At 32.7% G+C, this 16,841-nt stretch overlaps 1 protein-coding gene across 6 annotated transcripts in view; it reads right to left on the minus strand.

The window, feature by feature from the left end:
* LOC118196133 (major facilitator superfamily domain-containing protein 12-like) overlaps window positions 1-16,841 on the minus strand; it is a 207,559-nt gene that overhangs the window by 54,679 nt on the left and 136,039 nt on the right. For 4 of the 6 annotated variants that reach the window (XM_035367535.2, XM_085823515.1, XM_035367533.2 and 1 more), the window contains one exon: window positions 4,848-5,185. In XM_035367535.2, coding sequence (XP_035223426.1) covers window positions 4,848-5,157 — 310 coding nt within the window. In that variant the 5' untranslated portion in view covers window positions 5,158-5,185. Of the gene's footprint in view, window positions 1-4,847; window positions 5,186-14,602; window positions 14,958-16,841 lie in introns of those variants that run through there. The other 2 variants (XM_035367532.2, XM_035367531.2) reach the window with 2 other exon arrangements.

Genomic DNA, 16,841 nt, shown 5'->3' on the forward strand with positions numbered 1-16,841 from the left:
GCAAAGTTAAATATAAATATTAACTGATTAAATATTGGTTTAATATTTATAAATGTTTCTATACAGTAAATTAAGGCAATTCAGATAAAATAAAATTTAATGAGAAAAATTAGTTTAAAAATCAATAAGAGTGGTGGAGTACAATTTGATCAATTTAAGTTTCAGTAATTCAATTGCACTTAGCGCTGGGAAACCTTTTCTTTAATAAAGATTAAAAATTAAAAACTGAGAGATTTGATTATCTGCTGGGAAATATGATGAAAAATCTGAGGCCTTTTTTTAAAACTGGCCGCTGTGACATGGTGCAAGCAAATGTATTCTGATCTACTCTCTATATAAAATTATGAAGAACATATAGTAAAAGTATGAAATAAAATTCCACCAACATATTCATTTTTAAATTACACATCTATCAATGTTATGGTATTTATGGTATTGGAGATTACATTATGATCACAATATTTTACCTGTGGGAAAGTTAGAGGAACATTTTGAAGCAAAGATCACCATCTATGGCTAAAACAACTTAAAATGGTGAAAAATGCTTTATTTTACAAAAACTATACATAAAATTAAAGAAATTTTGATACTTTCTGATTATCTGCAACCCCTAACAAAATGTGGCAAAAAAAAGTATTCTTGACGCAAAACAGTATATTGCCGGAACAACTATGTGGCAATCCACATAACACGTCTATTTTCGTCAGTGTTCATGCAATTCTCTGATATTTTTTTAAGCAAAATCACACTGCTATGTGCATGGGAAGAACTAAAAGAGTAAAAATGAAGGATTTGTTGAATGAGGTACATGTTTTATTACTGACGTTCTCACTTTTTAGTTTTATTGACTGACTGCCGCTGTATGAAATTTCTAGCACACCACATTCTGAAAATGGCTGTTACCTTTTACCCATCACCTTGACAAAGAATTAGTCACAAATTAGTTTGTGAATACTTTATAAAGATGGCAATGAATTTGGGATTTTTTGGTAGGATGGTGGATTACCACATTTGGATTTGGATTATTTAATTATGGCAAAGCACCCGAAGGCTATCTGCCTAAGAGGAGGGATGCCTTCGTGGAGGACTTTCTAAGGGAAACTGGCCGTTTGCGGGATTCGAACCTCGGACCGAACTACCAGTGTTCAGCGTCTTTACCGCTCGGCCGCTGGTGGGGGGAGGTGGATTACCACAACTGTCGAAATAAGTATCAATATTCTGTATTTCCAGACATGGAAACTATTTCACAGATAAGATAATTGATTATTTAGCCATGATAAGAGTTATTTGAATAAAAACTGACAGGAATTACAAGACAAATATGATTTCATTTTCAATATGTTTAATAACATTAAATGAAAAAGTATAAAATATCTCAATTATTTTCTGTTTTATTAAACATATTATTCCCTTATTTTGTTTCTTGCTTAATTAGAAAACAGATCTTTAAATGAAAAATTATTTATAAAATGTAAAGAAATTCTGAAACAATCTCCAGAAAGGAAATTATTAGGAAACACAAGTACTCCACACACAGTACAATGATTGGGAAATATTATCATTGTACACACAGTACATATAAAAACTTTCATACATTATTTTTAATTAGAAGTTCTATGTGTAGAACACAGTGTCCATGATGTATAGGGTTAGCAATTTCAATTTTTCATCCAGTTCTACATACATTTCAAAAGCAGTACATTAATATTTTGTATCATAATACTCAGTTTATACAATTAAAAGTCTTTAATCCAGACTCGTCGGGACTTCGGCAATTCCGGATTATAGATCATCAATTTAAATCTGGTAAGATGACATGCAGAAATTATAAAATTAAAAACATGAATCCGTAATTTATGAAATAAAGAGCAATTATGATCTAAAGGGTATCAAAATTTACAAAAAAAGCTTAATATTTATTTGCTTACTTTATTAAACATTTCTTTCAACGCACGCATGTGTAAATACATTACGCGTAGTTGAAATTAAAAAATTGCAACCAGAAAACTATTTGATGTGTATTCATGATATTTATAATGACGAGGAATTTTATTTAAATCATATCAAAGACGGAGTACATCGAGATGAAATACTACATTTAGTAAGGAATTATAAGCCGAATAAAATAAAAACATCTGCTCTGAAGGTAAGGATAGTGCTGACAGATCAACTTCTAATTCATTCCACGCTGCGATGCCCCCCCCCCCTGCCCCGCAGAGCAGCGTGAAATTGATAATCAGATTTCGGAATGGTTAGAGAAATAAAGGATATGCCTTTATCCATTTTTTGCAGCAATTCCACTTTTTATTTGATGGACATCGAAACATGCTTTCGCTTTGTAGATCCTTTTGCAGCTCCAGAATCGGAAATTCTTTTTGACATAATCGAAAGTTCAAGCTTACTTTTATAAAATTGCTCTAACAGTCTGCAAAAAATAATAAGCCGGATCCAACTCGAAGATTAAGGAACAACGCAATCTGCAATATTAACTGAAATAGATAATTATATATTTTAGCTTAGCTTATACAGTCCGTTATACATTAAACGTGCATGCATAAACGTATTATGCACATGTGTAAAGGTATAATTAAACTGACAGTGTTCACAGTGTTCTCTAGTGCGATCGATTTGCAAGAACGACGCCACATTTTGTAGGAAGATTAAACAAGATGGGGGACGAAGGAATCTGCAAAAAAAAAAAATTAATTCCAAAAGTCACCGCTAGGGGAATATTTGGCGCTGTGTAATAGAAAATAGAGTGTTAACAAATGCAAATCAATACGGAAATTACCTTTTATTTTGCATTCAAATGAGGTTCAATGTGACTGCCGTTGTTGTGGACCACATATTGCATTCTGTGCACAGTATGCACAACAGCAGAAAGTAACATGTCTGCAGGAATCTACAGTCCGTGATATGTTATCCTTCAACGTAGCCAGGCCCTGGACCACTCCTTGATAGACCTTGGAGTTAAGGTAACCCCATGGCCAGAAGTCGCATGGGGTAAGATCAGGCTACCGAGGTGGCCATGCAGTTGGAAAGTAGCGGCTAATGACTCTTTCTGTTGTGAATTTCTGTCGTAGCATCTGTTGCACCCATACAGCAAAGTGTGGAGGGGCTCCATCTTGCATGAAAATGATTTCCTCCAGGCATTGTCTTTGCTGAAGTGCCGGAATGACAAAGCTGTTCAACATGTGGCGATATTTCTCTCCGGTAACAGAACAGGTTTCCGGTCCTATTGGGGTAATGTTCTCATAGAAGAATGGACCTACGATAAATTCTGCTGTGAACCCACACCAAACAGTTACCTTTGGTGAATGCAAGGGAATTGCTGTGACTGCATGTGGTGATTTGTCATCGTAAGTTCAGCAGTTCTAGGTATTCACTGTTCCATTCAGGTAAAAGTGGGCCTCGTCTTCCCATAAGATCATCCATCACGGCTAAGCATCATCCACCTCCATTCTGGCAAGAAAGGTGAGAGCAAAAGTCAATCGCTTATCATGGTCGGGGTACAGTAAATCCTGTACACGGCTGATCTTGTACGGATAGAAGTTGATAATCTTTCGTAAGATTTTCCAAACCATACTGTAAGGCATATCCATAATAAAAGGTAATTTTATTCCGTATTAATTTACATTTGTTAACACTCTATTTTCTGTTACACAGTGCCAAGTATTCCCCTAGCGGCGACTTTTGGGATTAATTTTTTTTCGCGGTATCCTTCGTCTCCCCTCTTATTTAATCTTCCTACAAAATGTGGCATCATTCTCGCAAATAGATTGCGCTACAGAACACTGTGAGCACTGTCAGTTTAATTATGGCCACCCAGTATATGCACATGTGTTTATGCATGCGCAGAAAATTTGTAGCTTTGAGGTCCGGATTATAGATCATTCCGGATTAAAGACTTTTGAAGGCTGAACAACTGACCAATTTTAAGTTTTGCCTAAAATATAGATAACCTATAACAAAAATACTGAAAGTTGATAAAACAAACATATGGAGATATATGCTCATTCTTATCAAGAGTTATGAATCACACACACTATGGAAACTACAGAGCAAAATAAAAGGAGTAGAGAAAAACTAGTATTAAAAAATTAGCACACCATATTTGAATACTCTCCTTCTTGAAAAAAAATGAGGGTTTTCTGTTACTGAAAAAGTTCATGAAAATATATTGGATAAAGTTACAGCATTTTTTTAGGGAATAATTACATAGTTTCAAAAAGAAATTGCATAACTTCTTAAATATATTAATATCTAACCAGTGAACAAAAATCAATGAAAGTTTTTAACTATTTACAACCCACAGCACAGCTTCCATATACAGATAACTGGAATCTATACACAATTTTTCTAAAAAGAGAAATATTAGACAGCTGAATGAAACTTATTTATTTTGTTTTCTTAAATGTTATAATGCTTGCAAAAAATATAAGTTATTTATTTATAGCCATTTATTAAATATTTTAATATCTTAGTAGTTATTGGAGGATAAATTTGTAGCAACAAGTAAACTTAAAGGGTTAGGTTATTTTTACAATAAAGTATTCAAATATAATTTGTTATACACGGCAAAGCTTTATGGAAGCCTGCCAAAGGAAAACAGACTTTTATCCAAATTATACTTGGGATAGCTGTGAAAACCCTTTAGACAACTATTTTTTTATCAAAGTACCAAAACAGACTGAACTAAAGCACTTAGCAATCTTATCCACTTGGTCACTAATGGGCATATAATTTAAGAGATATAAAAAGCATTCAGCATAAACTTTGATAAGAATATAATAAATAGTATAATTTTATTGAAAAATTAATTACAAAAGAAATTACAAAATGCATACCAAACAAATGCCATGCTTTTCTTTTTCCATATTTACAAAGCCAAAGATTATTCGGCCGATCTGATTCATAACCTACAAAAGGCGTCGCAATGGCATCTGCAACTTGTCCTAACAGCATAAGATTACCAGCTATGTAGTTTGTAAATTGCAGAACTGAGTGTTGAAACACGAGAAGATATGTAAACCACATAGATGCACATAGATCATTGAGGACATGGCCAACACTGTAGGCAAGCCGTACTCCCAAAGATAATACATTTTTGACAGATTCTCTATTGGAAATTATATCCACCGTGACACAATCTGCCATTTTTGAATTTTTTTTAGTCAGCTAAAGCCTGAAAAAAAGGAAGCAATATTTCATTAATATAACTGAAATGATGAATAAAAAATTTAATAAAACTTTAATTAGAGTAGATAATACATTTCAAGCTTACTCTTCCATGAAAGGATGATAATGAGAATTAATGATGGCATTAAGCTATGAACTGCATCATTAGTTTAATGCTTTAAGACAAATACAAAAGATTTAATTATTAGAATTTTAATGCAATGAAAAGATCTGACTTGCACAGAAAAAAAGTACATTTCAAGAAACAATTTATGGTACCTGCATATTAATGTGACAATCTTGGCAATTTTTAATACTACAAGTTATTTATCAGGAGCAAGTTGGTGGTTTTTATGCCTCTATTTTAGAGATTCCCAAATTACTGATATATACCATAACTCAGTAAACATTAACACAATGAAAAGAAAAATAATTTAGCAATTTAAATGATTAAATAAAAATTATGGGATACAATAAAAAATAAAACACTTGCATTATTTTTCAAATCTTTCTGTAATTTCTGTTATACTATTCTTCTCCTAAAGTAAATAGCAACCTGTTTCTGCTTAAAAGAACATCACAGAATTGTGCAGACTCGGCTCTGTGCAACCCTTGGTGACAGAGGCTATCTAAGACACATTTCCTCAATGTTTTCTTTAGAAAATTTTCAACAAAATTCTGTGTTCTTGCAAAAGTTTTATTGCAGTTTCTTTCACTGCTGGTAAATTACACAAGCTCATATTTTAAAATTAAAACTAAGTTTAAAGCAAAAAATATAGTGATTTGTTTATAAATATAATAAAATTATTGTAACTTCAAATATATATATATACATATATAGTATATATATTTATAAGCAAAGTTGTAAGTACAATACTAAATATAAAAGAGTACATACAGAAACACACACACACATATATATATATAAAAGAGTACATACAGAAACAATGGCATTGCTTGAATGAATGTTATGGGCATGGTTGCCGGAAGAATGGCAATGTGCATTGCCAAATTTTGGCACATTCTAAAAATTTGAGGACTCCTACTAAGGTAGCTATGTTAATACATAAGTACGAAATTTATAATACTGAAAAGGTTTCCCCCCAACTGATTAAACAAACAGTAAATTAACATCACCAAACAAAGCTATACAGAGTTTCTCTTCTTCCCAAAGAAAGGCTAAATTACTTCTAAATTTATTTTTTCACAAAAGACTTTATTTTAGAAATGTCATAAATCTAACTATAAAAATTACTGTACTTTACCATTATTGGGACCAAATTTAGAGATGTATGCATGTATATTCATATGTACATACATGCCCACATATATTTGTACTTACTATATACGTGAATACATACATATATATTTTTAACCCAATCCTGATAACAGAAAAGTACTAAAATTACTAATGCATTTACAGTACACTTCACTTACAGTTAACGCTTCAGATACTGTTTGTATTATTTTTAGATTTTTAGATTATCGTTTCAGATACTGTATGTTAGATAAGTGCTCAGTGAAGATTATGTGATGTACACAAACACCATTTATTCTACATTGCTACTCTACTATTCTATATTACAATTATGATTAATAATAGACACAGTTACAGTAACATATATAACATCTCTCTTTTTTAACAGAAATAATGATAGCAATAAAATTATACATAGTCTTTTAAATAATGAGGTTTTTTAACAGTCCAACCAGATCGAGTTATGTAGTTATGTCGATTTGAAAAATTTGGTGATACATCACCTCTTTCAGTATTTGGTGAACACTTCTGTTAGCTTTTGAAAAACTTACAGGTACATCTAAATTTGAAGTGCTCTTCCTATTCTCAGGTATCTCGGGTTCATCTATAACTTCATTTTCATGACTTTCATTTTCATAGTTGTTTTGCATTGCAAACTCTTTCTGATTAGTTCCTTTAAGAATTTATATTTGATTTAAACACAATAACACGCCGAACAAATACTAATTCAGAAGTCAAACAACAAAAATCAGCGTTATATTTTCAAATTTTCACAGGACTAGTTTCAATGGTTTTACCGAACCACAATCGTCAGCTGCAAAAGCGCAAATGAACAAGATAGAATATAATGGTCAGATAAGATAAGAAAGCCTGGACAGAAAATAAGCTAGTGGCGCCATCTCTTGATGAAACCAGAACTAAACATGATTTCTTTAAAGGCCGAAGGCAAAGATGGATTGGAATTAGAATCGTTAACTAGAACAGAAAGATTTTTTTTTTGAATGTGAAATGCCTCTAGAAAATCCAGTTCATCAATGGGAGATGTTTTCTGAATAATTTTGGCAGCAGAAAAATTGAAGTGTGATTTTTGGACCAACAATGTTGGGCAACAGAAGACTAATAATAAAGCACGCACAAAACAGCAGAAAAATCCCACACTGAAACGATCTATCTATCTTTGGTTTTCTGCTTCAGGATGTACTGTGGTCTTTCTGCTTCTTCTATAATTTTCCCTCTTTCTCTTTTATGTACACATGATCTCCTCCTACCTTCAGTGCTTTTAATAGTCTTGCATGCCTATCATAATAGCTTTTTTGTAAAGTTTGTCACTTTGGTAAATGTTGTTTATGAAATGTTTATAAGTGCTCAGTGATGATTACGTGATGTACACAAACACTGTTTATTCTACATTGCTACTCTACTATTCTATATTACAGTTATGATTAATAATAATAGATACAGTTACATATATAACAACACTGTTATCGAATTGCCAACTTGCCTATTTGTATACAAATACATAGAAAATGCTTCGCTTATTTGATCAACAATTTGGTTAAGATGGTAAAAATATCAAAGAATAAATTTAATAAAAATGGAATAAGATAACTGGAAATAAATAAAACTGGAAGACAGAGATCCCCAAGTAAGGGTTCAGTATATGCTTTGGTTTTAATTTTAATCAATCAATTAAAATTAAGCAAAAAAGCAACCTTAGTAGATTTTGATAATTTCTATCAATTTTGAGGTTACCTCTTCTTCAGGAGCAAAGAAATTTTTGCAAATCCCCACTCCCCTTTTCCTTTAACCTGGGGGGGGGGGAAAACAAAGCAAAACAAAAAATAAGAATCCATAAAAACATTTACTACTGAACTTTTTTTTTTTGCCTAATTTTTATTTTTATGTTGACATATTCTCTTTGAACATGGGATGCCTACAAAGTATTACGATTAGGGGCAGTGGTCGATTTTCAATCATTATTAACAGGTCATAAATCAACTTTTGCATTAAACCTTTGAGGGGCGGTGGTCGAGCCCTGAAACCACCAATTTTCGAAATTTTTCCCGCTCTTGTTTCCAAACTGAGTGAAAACCGATTGATTACTTATCTTTTACCTCTAAATAATGCAAAATTACTGCAGAACTATTTTTTAGGTCTTAGTATTTTAAATCGGATGTCTTTCAAAATTCATTTTCAGTGAGACAAAATAACTTCCTTTTATTTATATTAATAACTTAAAATTTAAAAATTTTTTTATCGCACATCATTATTTCTATCATAAACAATAAAAAGACATCAATAATTAAACTGCATATATAAACAACCTGTGTATATTTATGGTATTTCCTTTGTGGTTTCAGGGTGCGACCACTGCCCCACTAGAGCATTGCGTTACAATGCTCACATTCCCCTAGAGGCTCGGTGGTCGCGCCCTGAAACCACTGCTCTTTGTAGTAATGTTTGCTGCTTTGAAATAGAAGTGTTTATTTTCACCCAGATATGGATAAGGGGTTTTGAAATCACAGAGTTATTGCATTACCAAACAATACATGCACCTTCCCCCATAAAATATTTTTCGTTCCAGAGATTTTTCTCTGCTTTCAACATGCTTGCTCTCTATGTTAGTACTGTGATTTTCTAAATTATTTTGTGTGGTTCCAAAAAATTGCAAATATATTTTTGATTAATTAAAAATAGAAATCGTGCAAAAATTTAATTAAATTAAAAAATTTTGCCAATATTTTATTTTCTACTGTTGAGATTCAAAATGCCTCGCAAAGGGTTAGAAATAGCTGATGCATTAGCGTTACTTGAAGAATTACCTTCAGATCCAGAATCAGTGGTCTCTGAGGATGAAAGTGAAGGAGAAGGAAATACTCCTTTGCCCCCTTCCCTCCTGCTTAAGGAAATATAGAAGATGAAAGTGATGATCACTCAGAAAATGATGCTATAAATTTACAGGTCCTTCCAGAATTGCAGATGTAACATGGAATAAAATGCAGAATGTGGTGAAATCCATTCCAGAATTTTCTGAGGATCATGGCCCAACTGACGACATTACCTCTATGGAAGATGCAAAACACATGGATATATTTATGGCTTTTATCCATCTATTTATCCCAATTTCCTTATTATGTACGTTCTTATGTTTTCACTGCTGCAGAAAAATTACATAAATAATAATTTTTTTTTTCTAATGATATACTTTGTAAAATAAAGTAAAAAATTTATATTTGATGCAATTTTTAAATGCAGTTTTTTTTTTTTATTCGCAAATTTTGTCATTTATTGGAAATGCGTACGGAAAAAGGTAAGTTGCTTTTTCCCACTCAGTCAGTTTCAAAGTCCTAGACGCGCACTGGTTTCACAGCAAAACCACCACCCACAGATTAATGGGCGGGAGTAGATTTTTTTTAAATTCATATATTATTTGTCTCTAGGATCATAATATTCGATTTCTGTTAGTGTTTTTAGTTAAAAAAATTTTAAAAATAATATAGCGCACGTCAAAGGGTTAAAGACAATGCGAATAGTTTATAAGAGTTGATCTTTACTGTACAGTACCCCTCTTTTTCTGTCTGAAAAAAATCGCCAAATGGTATTGGTTGCTCATGAAATCTAGAAGCCCGCTGCATGAAATAGGTTTTTCGATAACCCTAATGTTGCCGAAACTAGTCTTGGGAAAAAATCGTGTTTTTTTCATTAAGAAGAGGTTATTTCTGCGAATATCGTGAAATGTGTCGTGAAAAATTTAGATTTTAGTTATTTTTTTTAATATTAACCCTTTTGTATGGACCCAGGTTTGGTTTTCAGTTACTGTGTTTGCTTGGACATGTGTGGTACGGTGTTGGATTTTGAACTTGCTATTATTTTGCTGTGGGTATCATCATTTGAGTATGTCTGAGGTGGGTAAGAGGATGAATGTTGATTAACAGCGTATGAGCTGAAGCAACCAAAAATTTAACTTAATTGTTTACGTGGAGGAAATGGTGGTGGGAAGCTTGCACGTATGCATATGAAAAAAAGGTATGTTAAAAAATTGATGTTTCATTTATTTATTCATCTCTGTGTGTTAATTTTTGTTAAAAGAATACAGTCAAAAGTCGTTAATTCGGACACCCATAATCCGGAACGATCTATAATCCGGACCTCAAAGCTAAAATCTTTTTGCGCATGCGCCGCATTGACGCATGCGCATAGGCGTTTTACTCGTGCGCGCAAGACATTTACGACTGCGCATATGCGTCTGCGCAAGTGCAGAATACGTTTTCGCGTGCGCATTTAATATATAACGGACGGTATAAGCTAAAATTAACTAATTATCTATTTCAGTTAATGTTGATGATTGCGTTGTTCTTTAATCTTCGAATTGGATCCGGCTTATTATTTTTTGCCGACTGTAAGAGCAATTTTCTAAAAGTAAGCTTGAACTTTCGATTATGTCAAATAGAATTTCCGATGCTGGAGCTCCCAAAGGATCTAGAAAACAAAAGTATGTTTCGATGTCCATCAAACAAAAAACGAATTGCTACAAAAAATGGATAAAGGCATATTCTTTGTTTATCTAACTGTTCCGAAATCTGTTTATCAATTTCACACTGCTCTGCGCGGGGGGTGGGGGGGACGTGGCGGCGTGCAATTAACTGGAAGTTGATTTGTCAACACTATCCTTATCTTCAGGGCAGATGTTTTTATTTTATTCCGCTTATAATTCCTTACTAAATGTAGTATTTAATTTCGATGTACTCCGTCTTTGATATGATTTAAATAAAATTCCTCGTTATTATAAATATCACGAATACAAATCAAATAGTTTTCTGGTTGCAATTTTCTAATTTCAGCTATGCGTAAGGTATGCTTTATGCATCCGCGCATTGAAAGAAATGTTTAATAAAGTAAACAAATAAATATTAGGCTTCTTTTTTGGTAAATTTTGATACCCTTTAGATCATAATTGCTCATTATTTTATAAATTACGGTTTCATATTTTTAATTTTATAATTTCTGCATGCCATCTTACCAGATTTAAACTGATGATCTATAATCCAGAAAAATCGATAATCCGGAATCGCCGAAGTCCCGACGAGTGCGGATTAAAGACTTTTGACTGTAGTTGTTTAATGTTTTTATGTTAGGAAATATGCATTTTTGGTTATTTGTTCATCTCTGTGTGTTAAGACAGCAGCAAATTTTTCTGGTTAACATGATAGTTTTAACTTTGTTTTAGCATTCTGATTTTGTCTAAGTGAAAATAGATCAATGTGTACATGGACAAAGTTAAGGCAGTGCGCAATGCCTAGTTTGTGCAATTTTCTGATTTTTTTAAAGTTAAAATAGGTTGGTGTGTACATGGACACCAAGTTTGTGTAAGTCTTTGGCTTCTTGTTTTGATTTCGAGTAACAGGCAGTGCTGATCATTCCTGGTGCCGATCTTGGAGTCAAAAAAGAAATGATTCGACAAGGAGTACCTTAGAGTAAATTTTAACCATTTAATAAGTAAACTTTTGCCTTTTCATGACAGTGCTGAGAAAATACCTATTTATATGTTTCTTGTTACATTTATTAATTGTTTAATTCCATTGCTATTTGAAAAGCATTTTTTCCTTATTGTTTGTGGTTATAATTTGGTTCATGTGGTCAAAATAACCATGACCAAATGTTATCACATTAAGTGACACCAACTGTATAACATCTACTTCTGAAATAACAATACTACAAACTATATAATTCAGCACTTGAAAATTTGGTAAAATCCTAGTATATGGTACGGCTTTGGAGCGATTTTGAAAATTGTCGGCAACACCAAAACGATTCATTTACAGCTCTTAAAAACTGCATTTACTGTTCATCATAATGTCGGCAAATCCTGTGTATACTGTATACAAGTATTAAGGGGAAAATTTTAAAAGGCATTTTCTCAAAAGCAGCATATTTTAAATTAGCTCATTTTTCTTTCACAGCAATGATTTAGTCTACAGTGGTTTTATAGCTGCTTTCACACATTATAAGATATGGTTTCTCAACCAGGAGGGATTTTTATAGTTTCGCATAGAATGATAATTGTGTAACTATATTTACAAAGAGAAAAACCCAGCAATGAAAATTTCCATACTAAAGTTCTTATAGCAAGTTCAGTTAACATTTACTAACAAACACAGAAGAAAGAAAAATGAAATCTTAATTTCTTGCTAGACTTAAAAGATAGCATTTTTCTTATGCATTGTTAAGACTCAGATATAAACATCACAAATTAATTTAATTAATAGCAAAGTATGTTACAACTGCCCACCTATATGAAGAACACTTTAACATTACGAATAAACAAGTTAAAAAAAAATTATGGCATTACAAGCAGTAATTCCTGAAGTTAGCAAATTTTTTAATTTCTAATTATTGTCATAAAGCATGACATATTAACATACATTTATATATATAACATATTGCATGTAGAGACAAAAAATAACATATAATTGTTTGGGTAAAGTGCAGAATCGAACACTTATTTGTTTGGTGCTTTTTACAAGAGTAAGAAGAATTGGATTTCTGTCAATTTTGTTTGACTTTTTAAGTGAAACTAGGTCGATGTGCACATGGATACAGTCAAGGGAGTGCGCAATGCCATTTTTGTGCAATTCTGGGATTTTTTTAAAATGAAAATAGATCGATGTGTACATGGATACCAAGTACGTGCAATTCTTAAAAATGCACCAAGCAGTGGGTGATTCTGCACTTTCCCCAATTGTTTTATGTTTATAATACCTTTAAATTTTATACATTTAATTTTGCTACAAATTCAGCAGAAAAATAAGGGTCGAGTAGACTTTAAAGTACCCCTCATATTATGGCGAAGTTGTTGTTTGATTTACAGCCAAGTTGTTTCATTTATGGTAGCCTGAGTAGTTGAATGTTATGGAAACCCTATTGTGATGTAATCGGGTGCATGATTCTGGGAAATTTTGAATCATGGTATGTTTTGTAAGAGTTTTTGTTTTGTGTGTTAAAACCGTTTAGATGGATTGGAATGGGTTTGTAGGAAGAAAGGTTCAGATGGTCACTATGTGAAGCGTTCGATCAGAAAGAGTACCTGGTTTGAAAAAAGTCATTTGAGTATGATTGATATTTTGATTTTTATGTGGCTCTGGGTGTACGAAGCGAACTCGAAAATCATGGTAAGTGCATATTTGCTATTGGTAGTGCTTAAATGTATAACATGTTTTTCCTTTTTTATGTTATTTTATTGTTTGGTTTAAAATGTATTTTATTGAGATTATGTATTTTTTGTTTGCCTATATTGTAGACTTTGGTGCTCCTTTGGCTTTTTAAGTGAAAATATATCGATTTGTACATGGACAAAGTTAAAAGAGTGCGCAATGCCATTTTTGTGCAATTCGGGGATTTTCTTAAGTGAAAATAGGTTGACGTGTACACGGATAAAGTCAAAGGAGTGTTCAATGCCATTTTTGTGCAATTCGGGGTTTTTTTTTTTTTAAGTGAAAATAAGTCAATGTGTACATGGATACCGAGTTTGTGCAATTGTTTGTCTTGTTATTTTGGCTTTCTGTAGCGAAAATCGCTGCTTCGCGAGCCAAAATAACGAGTCAAAGAATTGCACAAAATCGGTATCCATGTACCGCCAAAAATCGTCAAGGGGTACACTAAGCTATACTTTTACCAAAAATAATACAAAAGAAAAAACAGTTAAAGAATATGCTTTTTAAATAGCCCAAATACCTTGTTAAAGCATATGCAAAATACATGAGATGCATTGTTTACACATTTTTATATTTCACATTAAAATAATAAAATTTTCTTCTTCATTACGTTATGCAAAAGAAATCATTTATGCAAAGATTTACCTCCACCCCCGATAGCTTTTAGATTATAAACAGTAAACTTCATATCAAAATTTAAAGTACCTAGTCACAAATTACTTACAGTTTAAAGTAAAAACACATGAAAAACAGCAATAACTAGAAGCTGATAACATACATATGAAAAAAGAACGCGCACAGTATTTACTTTTACCGCATTTACATTGCTTATTTATATTGCTACTGAAAAGTTACACAACATAAAATCTACACAAAATGACAAAGCATGAAGTGACAGTTCATAACAAAGCATAAAATTGAAAAACAACACGAAGACAACTACAATTATACTCACATGAGGGGGGGAATTCAACAGATGATTTCAGAAGCATATTTCTAATATGAACACGTCTCAAAATAAAAGCGTAATATAATTTTAACAGTAACAGCTCTAGGTATAAAGAAACCGGTTTTATGCTATGTTGTTAAGAAAAAAATAATTTTGAATAGTGAACATAAATTTTGACCTACATAGTTGTATTATAACACAACTAATACGCATCATCAGATTTCTCAAAATATTCCACAACTATATTTGCAGCACACGTCCTCTGATACCTGATATTAGCAGACATAGTTTATATCACGAAACATCTGCTATCGGCGAACGACAATGTGACCAGAATTTTGATCAACACAATCACGAGTTTAAACGTCAAGAAAAACAATACATCACGTGCTTAGGAATATGACATCATTTCTCATCATTTGCAAAACCGGAAATCTCTTCAGATCACATGATTTTGAAGCATTCGAGACCAACAAAAACCGGAAGTGTGTGGAGTAATCGAGAACTCCAGCATAATTTTTAATGAATATAGTCATTTCAATGAATTTCTAACTTCAAATTTTCTTTACATATTAGAAATTTAAAATATCCAACCGTGATACAAAAAGCCCCGGGCTCAAATTCGCTGTAACTCTCCGTCCATTCATAGGACGCAAAGGTAGACCACCTATTACCTTAGGTGCCTACCGGAGTCCCGCTCTGGTACCTTTCAGTTTTTTGGATAAATTCTAATTCTAGCTGGAATGCACCGGAGCCCTAAACTAAGAAGGCTCCGGCACTTCTCTTATATAACTGAACAATTATTTTAGTAGAAATTTTACTTTTAGCAATAAAATTGATTAAATTTTAATTTATCTATTTCCATTTTATTTTAATGATTTAATTTTCAATTATTTTAATAAATAATAATAAATTAAATAATTAATTTGATACTCATTAACTATTCAATTTTTATTAATGATTTTAATAGTCATTTTATTTATTTACTGTTCTTCCTCTTTCCTGACTTTCTTCCATAGGGTTTCGGCGCTTCTACGTTTAGAAATTAAGCCCTGCTCCATAATAAAGTGACCACCACTTCTGGCCTCAGTTGTGGCCAAGTTGAAGTCGGCTGAGGGCCTGGCATTGGGGGAAGATTTTTATTATTTGAAATAATTGTACATTTTCATTTTAATTATTCATCCTAATTTTATATTCTTTTCCAATTATATGTGTAACCTATTGGACTGCCATTAGAAAATAGGAACTCCTGATTATTTTTCAGGATTATCTGCCTTATGGGCAGGCATGCCTTCGTGAAAAATTTTTAAGGGTGATATTCACACTGCATATAGGGAATATCACAATACTCCCATGCAGCCAGCCCGTTTGCCGGGATTTGAACCCGGGTCGAACTACCAGTGTTGAGTGACTTGACCGTTCGGCAGCTAGTGAACACATTTATAATGCACTCCACACGTGTTATCATACTCAAAAAAAGAGCAGCCTTGCAAAAATTCTATTACAGAGCTCCCCAGAGGGAACAATAACAAATCAATAATAGGTAAAATAAAAAATGAGCATGACCAGCTCCTTTTCTTAAGCTCCTATGTTACTGAAGCAAAAGAAGCTGAAACTTCAGGTCAACTTGAATATTTCTTTAATGATCGTCTTCAGTCCTTAGCTTGAGCGATCCCGGTCGTCTTCTACTTTGTTTTTGATTAGTAAAATCATCCTCTAACATCTACTTACAAAATAATGCTCTGGCAATGTTTCGGATCTCGCACTAAAATGTTGTCCGTCGTCCATTTTGAATTCGGTTTGCAAGAGTGCATTTTCAGGAAATATTATGGATTTTTTTTAATATTATTCTGAGCCTAACATCGTTTTTATAGTTTAATAGAGAAGATGCTACGTGCAAGAACATATTTTGCATATCGAAAATGAAAAGTTATTCCTAGCACTATATTGCTCGAAATGTTATCAAATTGGACTGGGCTGTGAGAAAAATAAACTTATATTTTTATTTTATCAAAAGCTGAATGTCCTGAGACAAATGTCCAGGCAAAATTGTCCAGCTGAATGTCCAGGCAAAATGCTCATGCAATTCGGGAGTCCACGGTCAAGAAAGCAGATATCAGGGCATTGCAAACCACGGCTCACTAAGGGCTGTTACACCGTAGAGTTTAGTTTTTTTCCAAAAGCAGAACACGTTTCATTTTACTTCTTTGCACGAAGTAAAGAAAGCATTGTAACTGCGAAACAT

The sequence above is a fragment of the Stegodyphus dumicola genome, chromosome 9 (assembly GCF_044657685.1).
Source record: "Stegodyphus dumicola isolate Sdum_Otavi_A_Nest chromosome 9, ASM4465768v1".
Classification (NCBI taxonomy): Eukaryota; Metazoa; Arthropoda; class Arachnida; order Araneae; family Eresidae; genus Stegodyphus; species Stegodyphus dumicola.